Consider the following 15,950-nt stretch of genomic DNA (forward strand, 5'->3'; position numbering starts at 1 on the left):
GCTGTAAGGGTACATCTACGCGAGATGTATATATGCTGTGGATTTTCTGCTGTGGAAATATGGGTGGAAAATCTGCAGGATTGGTGAAATTCAAATAATCTCACTCACATGCCTCAAAAGTCCGTAGGTAATCCGCGCGAAAATTGACGTGTGGCGTAGCTCTTACATCCACAGCATGTCAATTTACACTGCAGATTTTTGCCATTCATTTCATCCTTTGCCGTGGATTCTGCTGTAGATCCGTGGCAAAATCTGCAGCGGAAGAAAGAAAGGTGGTCCCTGTTTTTGTCCCAGTGTAGAAACAGTCCAGGACCTATGCGCTCCTTAATCCAGCGACACCGATGGCTGCCATCATCATAGAATGTGACGCGTTCGGGTCCTCAGTCCAGACCTACAGTGATGATGAATACAGGAATGAGTGTAATCAAGGAAGAATTGCTCTTCATAAGGAACCATCAGGGACAAATCCTCTCATCCCATCCCTCCAGCGCTCCCACAGTGTTCACCCCTTAATGACCTGTGTCCCAGTAGTAAAAAAATAGCAGAACACAGTGTGCAAGTCTGTTTTTCCAAATCAAAGTTATTATAAATCCCCCCCCCCCCTCACATTTCAAGTCTAGGACCAATTTATTATAACAGGTAATACTTTATGTGACCTGTAGATGGCGCTGTTTGTACTGGTGTCAGTACAGAGCTACACTCATTCACCAGTATCCATCAGAATCTGCATAAAGCAGCATGGCAGCCCCACACCATAGGCAGTCTGTTCTCCACTATACAGATGGCATTCTATATAATTCTATATAAAGTGTATAACACGCCCCAGTCCTATGATAGGACATACTAACGGTATATGGTTAGGGCTCCTGCACATGGCCATGTCCGAATTACGGTCCAGAAGAAACAGATCTGCAAAATAGGAAAAGCTTCTGGGTGCATTCCATTATTTTCTCTTCCGTCCATCAATAGGAAGGGCTATTCTCATCTGCGAATACGGACAAGACTAGGAGCTACACTACAATGCCTCGTGAAAACAACTCTCTCCATTTTGTTGTCCGCAAATCAGGGATGCGGTCTGCGGTCTGTATTTTGCGGACATAATTATAATTATCTTCATTTCTGTAGCGCCAACGTATTCCGCAGCGCTTCACAATCAGGGGGTCCATGTACAAACAGAGTCATAAATAACATAGCAACAAACAGGTCAACAATTAGGCCCCCTGCACACGAACGTGTGCTTCCCGTTACCGTATTGCGGACCGTATTTGCGGATCCGCAATACACGGGTGCCGTTCCGTGGGCATTCCGCATCCCGGATGGGGGACCCATTCACTTGAATAGGTCCGCAAATCAGGAGATACAGAATGGTGCGGAACGAAAGCACGGAATGGAACCCTACGGAAGCACTACGGAGTGCATCCGTGGGGTTTCGTCCCGTACTTCCATTGCGCAAAAAGTTAGAACATGTCCTATCTTTTTGCGGAAAGACCGGATCGCGGACCCATTAAAGTGAATGGGTCCGCGATCCGCTGCGGCTGCCCCACGGACTGTGTTTGTGCATTGCAGTGCATTGCAGCATTTTGCGGGCCACAGCACGACCACAGGGTGCACACGTTCATGTGCAGGGGGTCTTAAAACAAGAGGAATGAGGACCCTGCTCGCAAGAGCTTACAATCTAGGAGATGGGGGTGAGAAAATTCTATTTACGGATGCAGAACGAACATTGGAACATCACACATGTGCTTTCCGCATCCACATGTCTGTTCCCCAAAAGAACAGGACATGTCCTATACTCTGCTGCAAAATGCGACCACAGACCCATTGAAGTCAATGGTTCCGCCAAAAATATGGTTGCAACATGGACGGATCCTCAAAATACATACGACTGTGGCACCAAGTTGCAAGAAAATACAAATGTGTGCATGGCCTCGTGGAAATGAATGGGTCAGAGTGCTACCTGTAAACAAAATACTAAGAAAAACCTTAGATTGCAAGCTCAGCTGTCCAATGATTGTTACAGAAAAGAATCAAAATAAAAAGCAAATGTAGTAGCTGGAGCCAGCAGCGGCAGCTCTGGAGGGAGCAGCTCCTGTGCTGGGAGGCTGCAGGTGCCTGTGCCTTTAAATGCATGCAGGGAGGGGGAGGAGGGCTCCCTGACACAATGGTGAGGGGGTAGCTCTGGGTGAGGGGAGTCACTGGGAGGCTGCGTTACTGCGGGGCAGCGCTCATGCTTCTGCCTGGAAGAACAGCACAGAAGGGCATAGTAGTGAGTGTCAGCTCCCAGGACCCAGCAGCATCCAGCTGGATGAGGAGGGGGCAGGGAGCAGCACTGAGCTCCGCACTTGGGACCCTGCATGGATGGGGCAGGACGAGAAGTGACTGACCAGCAGCGCCCCCAGTAGCCCCAGTAGCCCCAGCACTTTATCTCCCGGATTACTCGGCTCTAGCAGCAGAAGATGCGGTTTCTATGTCGGACCTTCCTGTGGATTGTGCCCGCTCTGCTCGTCTGCCCTGCGCTAGGTAAGAAGCCAGGAGCCCCGCGTGGACCCGGGAGGCCGCACCCCGCAACTTTTCCCGTGAGGGCAGATGCACTGGGAGCAGGTGGCTAATGTGCCCGGGTCTGTGCCCTGTCAGTGGGTGCCCGGGTCTGTGCCCTGTCAGTGGGTGCCCGGGTCTGTGCCCTGTCAGTGGGTGCTCGGGTCTGTGCCCTGTCAGTGTGTGCCCGGGTCTGTGCCCTGTCAGTGGGTGTCCTGGGTGCCCGGGTCTGTGCCCTGTCAGTGGGTGTCCTGGGTGCCCGGGTCTGTGCCCTGTCAGTGGGTGCCCGGGTCTGTGCCCAGTCTCTGGATGTTTCTTGGATTGACTTATTAGGAACTTTCTTTTGTTATTTTGGTTCTTGCAGACTGTTGGGGGCTCTGTACAGATGGGGGTCAGTCTGTACGGGCTGCAGGGAGGCCGAGTGCCCAGTGATCTACTGCATCTCCTGACTGCAAGTGTCCTATACCTACAGTGCAGTACTGGAGGGACCAGTGTGTACAGTGCAGTACTGGAGGGACCAGTGTGTACAGTGCAGTACTGGAGGGACCAGTGTGTACAGTGCAGTACTGGAGGGACCAGTGTGTACAGTGCAGTACTGGAGGGACCAGTGTGTACAGTGCAGTACTGGAGGGACCAGTGTGTACAGTGCAGTACTGGAGGGACCAGTGTGTACAGTGCAGTACTGGAGGGACCAGTGTGTACAGTGCAGTACTGGAGGGACCAGTGTGTACAGTGCAGTACTGGAGGGACCAGTGTGTACAGTGCAGTACTGGAGGGACCAGTGTGTACAGTGCAGTACTGGAGGGACCAGTGTGTACAGTGCAGTACTGGAGGGACCAGTGTGTACAGTGCTGAGTACATAGGAAGGACCAGTGTATACCGTGCAGTACTGGAGGGACCAGTGTGTACAGTGCTGAGTACATAGGAAGGACCAGCTTATACAGTGCAGTACTGGAGGGACCAGTGTGTACAGTGCTGAGTATACAGAAAGGACCAGTGTATACAGTTCATTACTGGAGGGACCAGTGTGTACAGTGCTGAGTACATAGGAAGGACCAGTCTATACAGTGCAGTACTGGAGGGACCAGTGTGTACAGTGCTGAGTATACAGGAAGGACCAGTGTATACAGTGCAGTACTGGAGGGACCAGTGTGTACAGTGCTGAGCATATAGGAAGGACCAGTCTATACAGTGCAGTACTGGAGGAACCAGTGTGTACAGTGCTGAGTATACAGGAAGGACCAGTGTATACAGTGCAGTACTGGAGGGACCAGTGTGTACAGTGCTGAGTATACAGAAAGGACCAGTGTATACAGTTCATTACTGGAGGGACCAGTGTGTACAGTGCTGAGTACATAGGAAGGACCAGTGTATACAGTGCAGTACTGGAGGGACCAGTGTGTACAGTGCTGAGCATATAGGAAGGACCAGTGTATACAATGCAGTACTGGAGGATCCAGTGTGTACAGTGCAGAGCATATTGGAAGGACCAGTGTATATAATGCAGTACTGGAGGATCCAGTGTGTATAGTGCTGAGTATATAGGAAGGACCAGTCTATACATTGCAGCACTGGACGAACCACAGTGCTGAGTATGTTGGTAGGACCAGTGTGTACAGTGCTGAGTATGTGGAATGCACCAGTGTGTACAGTGCCACTGGACATATAACTTGTATGTGGCAGAGGAGCAGCCTGTGGGATGGCGGTAGTTTTTGCAGCACCAGCTAAGTTCAGATACTGAACTGTCAGTGAAAGCAAGGCACATGGCATAAGAAGCTGATGCCACTGAAGTCACCCATAATCCTGGCACAGATGTGTCCTGCCACTCCCTGTGCTGGCTTTGGATAAATAGGGCTGGTGCCACGTCCAGGTTTATGGATTGTCATATAAGTCTGTGATCACTGTGTGGAGACATAAGTGGTTACAGTCACATTTTTCTTTTGGTGCCAAAATATCTCATGGGGGTAAAATCTGTGCAGTGCATAATCCAGGCTGTACAGCACTGAGTATACTGAGAGGACCTGCGTGTGCAGCACTGCAAACATGAATCAGATATGCAGTAATGAGATGTGTACATTGTAGAGTATATTGGAAGGATCAGTGTGTACAGTGCTGGGTATATTGGAAGGATGTGTGTACAGTGCTGATTATATTGGAAGGACCAGTGTGTACAGTGCTGATTATATTGGAAGGACCAGTGTGTACAGTGCTGATTATATTGGAAGGACCAGTGTGTACAGTGCTGATTATATTGGAAGGACCAGTGTGTACAGTGCTGATTATATTGGAAGGACCAGTGTATACAGTGCTGATTATATTGGAAGGACCAGTGTATACAGTGCTGAGTATATTGGAAGGACCAGTGTGTACAGTGCTGATTATATTAGAAGGACCGGTGTGTACAGTGCTGAGTATATTGGAAGGATGTGTGTACAGTGCTGAGTATATTGGAAGGATGTGTGTACAGTGCTGAGTATATTGGAAGGATGTGCGTACCATCCATTTGACTAGGAGACTAATCTATATGCACTGCAGGTCATTGACCTTTTGTGTTCGGTGACATTCAGAGAGGAGCTACACTGTTTGTACAGCACTGAGAAGAAGGAAGACAGTCATATACAGTGTACACAGTGCTGAGTATATTGTAAGGATGTGTGTACAGTGCTAAGTATATTGTAGGGAAGAGTGTGTACAGTGCTGAGTATATTGTAAGGACGTGTGTACAGTGCTGAGTATATTGTAAGGGCGTGTGTACAGTGCTGAGTATATTGTAAGGGCGTTTGTACAGTGCTGAGTATATTGTTAGGATGTGTGTACAGTGCTGAGTATATTGTAAGGACGTGTGTGTAAAGTGCTGAGTATATTGTAAGGACGTGCGTGTACAGTGCTGAGTATATTGTAAGGACGTGCGTGTACAGTGCTGAGTATATTGTAAGGACGTGCGTGTACAGTGCTGAGTATATTGTAAGGACGTGCGTGTACAGTGCTGAGTATATTGTAAGGACGTGTGTACAGTGCTGAGTATATTGTAAGGACGTGCGTGTACAGTGCTGAGTATATTGTAAGGACGTGTGTACAGTGCTGAGTATATTGTAAGGGCGTGTGTACAGTGCTGAGTATATTGTAAGGGCGTGTGTACAGTGCTGAGTATATTGTTAGGATGTGTGTACAGTGCTGAGTATATTGTAAGGACGTGCGTGTAAAGTGCTGAGTATATTGTAAGGACGTGCGTGTACAGTGCTGAGTATATTGTAAGGACGTGCGTGTACAGTGCTGAGTATATTGTAAGGACGTGTGTACAGTGCTGAGTATATTGTAAGGACGTGTGTACAGTGCTGAGTATATTGTAAGGGCGTGTGTACAGTGCTGAGTATATTGTTAGGATGTGTGTACAGTGCTGAGTATATTGTAAGGACGTGCGTGTAAAGTGCTGAGTATATTGTAAGGGCGTGTGTACAGTGCTGAGTATATTGTAAGGGCGTGTGTACAGTGCTGAGTATATTGTTAGGATGTGTGTACAGTGCTGAGTATATTGTAAGGACGTGCGTGTAAAGTGCTGAGTATATTGTAAGGACGTGCGTGTACAGTGCTGAGTATATTGTAAGGACGTGTGTACAGTGCTGAGTATATTGTAAGGACGTGCGTGTACAGTGCTGAGTATATTGTAAGGACGTGTGTACAGTGCTGAGTATATTGTAAGGACGTGTGTACAGTGCTGAGTATATTGTAAGGATGTGCGTGTACAGTGCTGAGTATATTGTAAGGATGTGCATGTAAAGTGCTGAGTATATTGTAAGGACGTGTGTACAGTGCTGAGTATATTGTAAGGACGTGTGTACAGTGCTGAGTATATTGTAAGGATGTGCGTGTACAGTGCTGAGTATATTGTAAGGATGTGCATGTACAGTGCTGAGTATATTGTAAGGACGTGCGTGTACAGTCTCCCTCCCCGCTGCAGGCAGTACGATGGAGCTGCATTGTGCTTAGTTGGATTAGACCCTGCACACAGGTGGACGTCCTGTGCGCTGCTGTGTGCCTTCCCCGCTGCTCTCCCCATGACTTCCTTCCTTCCATATTACGGCCGCCGCTAGTGTGTGCTTTATTTTGGTCTTTTTCCTGGGATTTTGAAGCTGTGATTACAAGGCCGAGGTATGTGTGGAATCCGCCGGACGCTCCCGGGGTTGTGTGTACAGTTGCTGCCATGTGTGATTGCGGCTTAAATTAGCCACGGTGCTCCTGTGGCCACCAACGCCGTCTACTCTATTATTACCATGGAGGATCTGGAGCTGTCTCAGCATGGAAGTCTGTGGAAACTGCTTCCAACCATGACAGTCACATCAAAGATGGCGGACTTATGTGGTCCCCAAATGGTCCTTATTCCCCATGTAGCATGCCAGTAGAAGTGAATGGCGCAGCTCGGACCACCATTTACTTGTCTGGCCTTACGTCTCCAGGACCGAGGCTTGTGGCCTGTTGGGACCAGCGTGTGACTAGTGTGAGAACCTTCTGTCAGACTGACACCGTCTAGTGTTGAAGTCCCAGGATTAATGGCTGCCTGGCACAGAGGTGCTAAGTGGGCTGAACATGGAGGGAGCTGAGAGGGTCAGTGTAATGTCAGCTATTAGGATGTCACCCCGGAGGCCCCGGGGATGGCCGCTCAATGATCCTGAGGGCCTGAGGTAGGAATTTCTAACCCCCATCCCCCCCAGATCAGAACTGACACCTTGACAGATCTTTTTTTTTTCTTTCTGACAAATGTAACAGTTTTAGGGTGAGAAGAGTCACTTGGGAGTCAGTCGGAGGTGTCGGGAATCGGGAAAGTAGCAAAAAGTGCAATATAAACCGCAAAAACCTGAACCGCCCTCTGTCATAAAGAGAGAATTTAATTATTATTACAGACGCTTCTTCCTCTTTGATCCCACACGCCGCACTCAGTGCCCCGATCCAGCGCTGAGGCTCGGCCGCCATCTTTCCTTTCTGTGCAGCTGGAACCAGCATAAAACATAGGATACATCTGGATTGCCAAAACCGCACACAGACCCAGCGATGGTCAGGGAGCAGCACTTGGCGCAAATAAAAAAATGACCCTGTAGCTTCTTATTAGTGCCCCCCCCCCCCATATTCTAATTGTATATCTTATACCTCCTATTATTATCAGTATATGGCTTTTCTATGTCTGCATCTTGGTAAGATTGGGGGGGGGGGGGGTGGCACTTGCAGTTGAAGGCAGTGCCCCGAGCTGTGTCCTTGGCGTGTGGCCTCATGTCACAGGCGGAGATTTGTCTTGACAGCCGAGCCGCTGCTTCTTTCATGAATATGTATCCGCACTAATCGCTTTTACCCTCATAAATTCTCATTAAGTGCCCAGAACAGCCACATAATTGGCACCGACATTGATCCCCATTAGTGCGAAATTTCCAGCAGTTTTGTTTTGAGTCAAGGCTTTAGGGGATATTAGGAGGATGGGAAAGGGGGGGTTGGAAACATGAACTGATGACGGCTGCTCTCCTCTCCCCGTGACCCCAGTTTCTCAGGCCTGTTTTATACCAGGTCCACCTTCGTATTCAGGTGTGTTCCTGATAATCTTTACTGCTCGTTCAGTCTTTGAAGTACTGAAAGTTCGCTCTCCATGGGCTGAAATCCTGCTGAGCTTGTGCCTAATGACAGCAGCCAGTCTGAAGAAGCCGAGCTGCAGCGTAAAGCATGGGGGAAGAGCATTAGCCTGAGTTTCAGATAAAACAGGAGGTGGATTTCAGGCTACTTTACACCTCATTACAAAATGCAGTGTAACTGGAGTCGCTGATCATAGCTGTGCCATACATGTGGGCTAGCGGTGGGCCAACAACTTTTTCGTTGCTGCTGATTCATGGGGGGCTTATTGGGTAAAATGGCATTGCCAGGTACTGGGGCACAGCACCCAATTACATGATTCACCTGTGGCTTGTAGCTATGTGATCTAGGCCTCATGCACAAAACCATATCTGTTTTGAGGTCTGCAAATTGCGGATCCGCAAAATACTGATGCAGTCCTTGTTGCCTCCGTATTTTTTCTGACCCATTGGCTTCAAGGTTCAGATCATCTGTTTGCTTTCCGCATCGATATGTCCATTTCCCAAAACGATAGACTATGGGGGAGATTTATCAAACTGGTGTAAAGTAGAACTGGCTTAGTTGCCCATAGCAACTAATCAGAGTCCACCTTTCATTTTCCAAATAAGCTGTGAAAATTGAAAGGTGGAATCTGATTGGATGTTATGGGCAACTAAGCCAGTTCTACTTTATACCAGTTTGATAAATCTCCCCCTATGTCTGTAAAATGCAGACCACGGATCCATTGACAACAACGGATTTGCATCCATATTATGCTGATCTGCGATTTGCGGACCACAAAACTAATGCGGTCGTGAGCATGAGGCCATATATCATGGATGATCCTATAATGGGAACCTGCTTGGAAGAAAACAAGTCAAGTGGCAGCAGAAGTTGCACATCGATGCCACATTGCCTAGCAGTTTGATACCATCCGTTGTGTAAGGGCTCATGCCCACGACCATGATCGGTCCAGGAAACGCAGTCCATGTGTCGGCTGCATCTACCCGACCGTGTCAATGCAATCCTATGGGACACTTCCTCCTGTGACTGTGCCTGCTGCATCCCAGCGTCCATAGCTGTTTTTTCTTACTTTTCGGCGGCGAGGCTGTACCTGCTCCACCATACTGCCCAGCACTAACCTAAGGGTCTCTACAAATAAAGTATCTTCACGTTCCCAGATAAAAACCAGACAAAAGCGTCATGCCCAAACCTGCATCCTGCACAATAGGTAGCGAAGCACATCAGACAAATTGCCATTAAATATTCAACTGCAGAAGCTTCAAACCCCAGAGCCCCTCATCCCCTCCTCCTCCTTACAGAGCATGTGTTGAGGGGGTATCCACCTCCCCTCCCCCGCCACTGGGCCTCTATCTCCTGTGATCAGCTATTTGTCACACTGGGGTTTTCTAGTCAAAGAATTGGCTCAACTTTCTCAACCTGGAAGTTATGTGACCTCCTACCCCTCCTTCCTTTAGCCTTGTACTAGAGGCTAATACATTTTAGGAACTTGAGCCGGACTAGGGAGAAACATTCCTCCTTTTATTCAATTGGATTCTGTTACATGAGAAAAGTGTATTTATCACCTTGAGTCCCTTGTACACAGGAAATGGAGAGGACAGGGCAAAACAGCTCGGATCGAAGGGGACAATCCATCTTTTTGGTGATCTTATCTTGTGTTTGTATTCAGAGACTTTATAGTGGCACGGCCTGGACATAGGAAATGAAGGAATCAATAATATATAGTGCAGATAATAAAATATTGTGCCTAAAAAGAGTTGGCGATCTAAGTGCTAAATACTGGGAACATGGAGTGGAAGGATCATTGAGCTCCAGTACAGGCCGGAATTAGGGCTGCAAGCCTGGGTGGAGGCCTGGCATGACGGGGGCTTGAAGGGAGTGGAGCCTGGGACGTAAGGGGTTAAAGAGGAGGAATAGGTATGGGAAGGGTACTAGGGGTGGGGTTTAGGGCTTAAAAGGAGTAGCAAGGTCGGGAAAAGGGGCCGTTTTGTAGGGAAAGCAGTGTGGCAGCAGCCCCCATCCACCCTCTCTTTTAGGCTGTGGTTTTGCTTGGGTTAATGCGGGTGTCCTGGGGCGTTAAAAGCTTGTGTGGCAGGGCTGGGGTGGTTACGAGTGGATTGAAGTTTGGAAAAACTCAAGGGTTGGCAGCACTACTCATCCCACACACTTGGGTACAGACCAGTGAAAGGGCTTGCAAACCGGATGGTGCACGCAGATAGGGATCCTGGCTGGGGGTCCCAACTCTTCCAGAAAATTCAATAATCCGCAGCACTCGCCGGTAGTTGGTGAAAAAGCTGTGATTTATTCACTCAAGCAGCTAGAATACAGCAACGTTTCGACCTTAGTTGGTCTTTATCAAGAAATGCTTGATAAAGACCAACTAAGGTCGAAACGTCACTGTATTCTAGCTGCTTGAGTGAATAAATCACTGCTTTTTCACCAACTACCGGCGAGTGCTGCGGATTATTGAATTTTCTGGATTGAAGTTTGGTCAGGCAAAGGTTGGTTGGTGGGCTTTGTCATAGCGGCCTGGGCGGTGGTGGGTCCTTGGAGTTGGTGGTTATGGTGGCTCTGGCGTGGTGGGGAGGGAGCCAAAGGGGGCTCTGGACTCCGCAGGTATTGGTTTTGGGGTGTGATATGGCGGGTAGTGGCCCACGTTTGTTGCCCTTGGTTACCGGTTTCTGCCTCTGAGCTGGTGTTTATCGGCTAGAGGCAGTTATACGTCATTTTACAGGGCTCTAAGGACCCTCCCCATGCTGGCATTTCTCTAGGCTCTTGGTAAGGTTCTTGGGGCGGGGCCTTCAGGTGGGAAGGCCTAAGGTTAGTTATATTTATTGTGTTTATGTTATTAATAAAAAGGCTGCTGTGGCCAATAAATCCATTTGCAGAGTCTGTCATTTTATGTTGGGAAGGGGGAGGTTAAGGGGTGAGCGACTCGACAATACGCCTGTCATGTGGTAGAGCAGATATTGGGGGCAGCATGAGAGGTTTCTGGAAGAGGAGACATTGATGAGGGCAGGAGACCATTTGTAAAGTAGAGGTTCCCCTTTAGGATGTATTGGGAAATGAGAAGGTAGGAGGGAAAAATTAATTTCCTGCGGTTTTGTCCTTTGTGCAGTTAGTGTCCCAGGGCTTACTTATCTGTATTGGTACATCCACGACATAGCACCACCTTCATAGGAAAAATAATAATGTTACAAACCCTTGTAGATCCTGTTCGTCTTCTTGGAACCTCCCCAGTATATTATTTACAGTATGGGGCAGATTTAATAGTTACTCAATGTATGGTATGTTCACATGTTTGTTTTTCGCAACAGGAAAACCTTATGGTTTATAGTGTGGTTTTTCACATTGAATGCCCTGGACCCGCTCTAGTTTAGTCCCACTGCATGCAGCTAAAACGCAAGCGGACACCCGCCCTGGTTACCTGCGACATCTGTCCAGACACCACTCCAATAAGGAAAATGTTCATACTTGGGGTCACAGCTTTAAACTGCTGGAATCCACCCCCAAACTGCATCAGATTTCTAGCAGAGGCTGACGCTGGATGATAAATCTGATAAGTCGACTCAGCAGGCAATTATCGGGAAAAAGCTGATAATTGCCCTGATCATCAGCCATGTAAAAAGGCCTTTCCGTTACACCACCTATTTGTTAGTGTAGTTTACCTAAAACAAGCCCACATTTTTGTGCATTTTTGGCCCACAATGTCACATCTTCATCACGCCCACTATCTACTTTGCCACCTCCCCTTGATGAACGAGTCACTGAACATGCCCAGAAGTGTCTAAAACACATGTTCACATTATATACGCTAGTTTTTGGCACAATTTTCACCAGAATTCTGGTACATTCTGGTGAGAAAATTCTTGTTTCTTTGCAATAATCTTCCCATCTGGGTGACCACTATTTGGTCTAGAAAACATCCACACCACTACCACCCCAGGTCTGCATCCTGTTGTGGGAGCTGTAGTCATCTAGTTGACTGACTACTCAGACCACCCATTCTTCAGCATTATCGTTGACCTCTTACGATATGTTCCTTACTATAGAGTAAATGGATCACTTTAACCTGATATAAGAAAATCTCTGCATATTAGTACAAGTTGCTGATAAATTGAATCTCTGTTGCAGTGTGACTTTCCTCATGGAAGGTGTTGGCTGCTCTCTCCTGGGATATGACATATTTTGCAAGTCATTTTCATGTCCCTTTCATCAGTTGTCTGTTTGCGTCTCCATAAACGTCCCCGGGAATGGTTTATTAGAAGTAACAGGCGGTAACCAGTGTCAGATGTGCTGCGCTCAACGCCCTCACTTGTTAGACCTCAGGACGTCCTGAAACAGCAGTCAACACAGCAGAAGACATTCTGTCAGTCCCACTTATCCTAAACAATCCTCTAGTGATTGACAGGCCTATAAAAAGTTTCTCAGAAACGTTTAAGAAGTGAAATCTTTATAGCTCTAGATTTGCCAAAGATTCTTGATCTTGGAGGCTTCATGAGTCTTATGTAACTCATACTGGCCAAAAATATATTATTGCTGGATGTTCTCACAGCTCAGACCTTGATAGCATATGCCATGCTACATAACCTTGGCTAACAACACAAAGATGTAAGGTGATGAAAATGGTGAAGACGTGAGGTGGTGAAGAATGAGCACCATGACTGTCATGATATGAGAACACAAGTAAATAGAGACGAAATGTAGGAATGTGCAGCATTCAACTGTAGATTGGTCTTGAATTGTATTCATGAAGGAACTGAAAATGTGTTGGTTTAATGGTTTTATGGGAAGAACAAGTCACGAGTTATAGCATCTGGGTCCATAGCATTGACTATGCAACAATTTCCCCATATTTTGTAAGATTTCCCTGCAGACATTACTTACACATTTTCTAGCAAGTCCAATATATTTTAAAACCATCATGGAGGATCAGCCAGATACAATGCTGCTACAATTATTGACTTGTAGAATGTTGACCTGGATACGACTTCATTGGACCTGTAATGTGGATCTATAGCGGTGTACATTGGCCTACCCATCAAATGAGGTCAGGGCAGCTGACGATGAGCAGCCATGTAGGAAAAAGACATGAGATGATTGTTACTTTGGTGAGCCACCTGTGGGAACTTGTTGAGGCTGAAAGGCATCAGGTATTTGAAACTTAAAATGGTTGGCCACTTTCTGGTTACCGTTGGTCAATGTGAAGGTAAGATGATATGGCACTTACTAATATAGCCTTTGTTGATATCCTGTGCCATTTTCTATATTTTATATGGTATGCCCCTGGTTTGCCAAGTCTTTTGTGCTGTCCACACAGAGGTCTTTTACATAAAATGGCTGCTGATGGAAGGTCATGTGACCAGGCAAATGACCTCCATGTGATGTCCTCCTCCATTTTAATACACTGCACCTGCCATCTGCTCCAGCACTGTTGGGAGTTTAGTGCAGGTGCAGTGTCTGTGAATGGAGCAGGCTGGTCACACATTGTCCTCTATCAGCGGCCATCTTGTGGACAGCACAGAAGAGTTACCTAACAATTGGACATGACTTGTGAAATATAGAAAACGGCACAGAATATCAACAAAGTGCTATATAGTCATCTCCCCTACACATCTGTCACAGGTGGCCAACGCCTTTAGGTGTTTTGACCTTGCTGGACTTGATAAGATGTTCCTCTATGGCTGAGGCCTCATGCACACGACCGTTGTGTGCATCCGTGGCCGTTGTGCCGTTTTCCGTTTTTTTTCACGGACCCATTGACTTTCAATGGGTCCGTGGAAAAATCGGAAAATGCACCGTTTGGCAGCCGCATCCGTGAGCCGTGTTTCCTGGCCGTGAAAAAAATATGACCTGTCCTATTTTTTTCACGGCCAACGGTTCACGGACCCATTCAAGTCAATGGGTCCGTGAAAGAACACGGATGCACACAAGATTGGCATCCGTGTCCGTGATCCGTGGCCGTAGGTTAGTTTCATACAGACGGATCCGAAGATCCGTCTGCATAAAAGCTTTTTCAGAGCTGAGTTTTCACTTCGTGAAAACTCAGATCCGACAGTATATTCTAACACAGAGGCGTTCCCATGGTGATGGGACGCTTCTAGTTAGAATACACTACAAACTGTGTACAAGACTGCCCCCTGCTGCCTGGCAGCACCCGATCTCTTACAGGGGGATATGATAGTACAATTAACCCCATCATATCCCCCTGTAAGAGATCAGGGCTGCCAGGCAGCAGGGGGCAGACCCCCCCCTCCCCAGTTTGAATATCATTGTGCGGCCCCCCCCCTCCCCTGTTGTTAACTGTTGGTGGCACAGTGCGCGCACCCCCCTCCCTCCCTCCCTCTATTGTTTTAATACATTGGGGCCAGTGTGCGCGCGCCCCCCAACCCCCCCTCCCTCCCTCTATTGTTTTAATACATTGGGGCCAGTGTGCGCGCGCCCCCCCAACCCCCCCTCCCTCCCTCTATTGTTTTAATACATTGGGGCCAGTGTGCGCACCCCCCCCAACCCCCCCCCCCCCCTCCCTCCCTCTATTGTAATCATCATCGGTGGCAGCGGAGTAGAAGATTTTCATACTTACCTGGCTGCTGGCTGCTGCGATGTCTGCGTCCGGCCGGGAGCTCCTCCTACTGGTAAGTGACAGGTCTGTGCGGCGCATTGCTGTCACTTACCAGTAGGAGGAGCTCCCGGCCGGACGCAGACATCGCAGCAGCCAGCAGCCAGGTAAGTATGAAAATCTTCTACTCCGCTGCCACCGATGATGATTACAATGGGGGGAGGGAGGGGGGTGGGGGGGTGCGCACACTGGCCCCAATGTATTAAAACAATAGAGGGAGGGAGGGGGGTTGGGGGGGCGCGCGCACACTGGCCCCAATGTATTAAAACAAGAGAGGGAGGGAGGGGGGGTTGGGGGGCGCGCGCACACTGGCCCCAATGTATTAAAACAATAGAGGGAGGGAGGGAGGGGGGTGCGCACACTGGCCACCAACGAGTTAACAACAGGGGAGGGGGGGCCCACTGGCCACCAATGAGTTAAAAACAGGGGGGGGGTCTGCCCCCTGCTGCCTGGCAGCACCTGCCAGGCAGCAGGGGACAGTCATGTACACAGTTTTTTTGTATATTCTAACCTGAAGCGTCTCCATCACCATGGGAACGCCTCTGTGTTAGAATATACTGTCGGAAATGAGTTTCACGATGTAGCTCATATCCGACAGTATATTCTAACATAGAGGCGTTCCCATGGTGATGGGGACGCTACAAGTTAAAATATACCATCGGATTGGAGAAAACTCCAATCCGATGGTATAACAGAACTCCAGACTTTACATTGAAAGTCAATGGGGACGGATCCGTTTGAAATGGCACCATATTGTGTCAACATCAAACTGATCCGTCCCCATTGACTTCCATTGTAATTCAGGACGGATCCGTTTGGCTCCGCACGGCCAGGCGGACACCAAAATGACTTTTTTTTCATGTCCGTGGATCCTCCAAAAATCAAGGAAGACCCACGGACGGAAAAACGGTCACGGATCACGGACCAACGGAACCCCGTTTTGCGGAGCCAAACGGATCCGTCCTGAATTACAATGCAAGTCAATGGGGACGGATCCGTTTGATGTTGACACAATATGGTGCCATTTCAAACGGATCCGTCCCCATTGACTTTCAATGTAAAGTCTGGAGTTCTGTTATACCATCGGATTGGAGTTTTCTCCAATCCGATGGTATATTTTAACTTGTAGCGTCCCCATCACCATGGGAACGCCTCTATGTTAGAATATACTGTCGGATATGAGCTA

General features: G+C 48.1%; 1 protein-coding gene across 4 annotated transcripts in view; it reads left to right on the forward strand.

Moving 5' to 3' along the window:
• Positions 1-2,183: 2,183 nt before the first annotated feature.
• The window catches only part of ROBO3 (roundabout guidance receptor 3), a 119,201-nt gene continuing 105,434 nt past the window's right edge, over positions 2,184-15,950 (forward strand). For 3 of the 4 annotated variants that reach the window (XM_044281981.1, XM_044281983.1, XM_044281982.1), the window contains exon 1: positions 2,184-2,520. In XM_044281981.1, coding sequence (XP_044137916.1) covers positions 2,457-2,520 — 64 coding nt within the window. In that variant the 5' untranslated portion in view covers positions 2,184-2,456. Of the gene's footprint in view, positions 2,521-6,617; positions 6,685-15,950 lie in introns of those variants that run through there. The other variant, XM_044281984.1, reaches the window with a different exon arrangement.

The sequence above is a fragment of the Bufo gargarizans genome, chromosome 2 (assembly GCF_014858855.1).
Source record: "Bufo gargarizans isolate SCDJY-AF-19 chromosome 2, ASM1485885v1, whole genome shotgun sequence".
Lineage (NCBI taxonomy): Eukaryota > Metazoa > Chordata > Amphibia > Anura > Bufonidae > Bufo > Bufo gargarizans.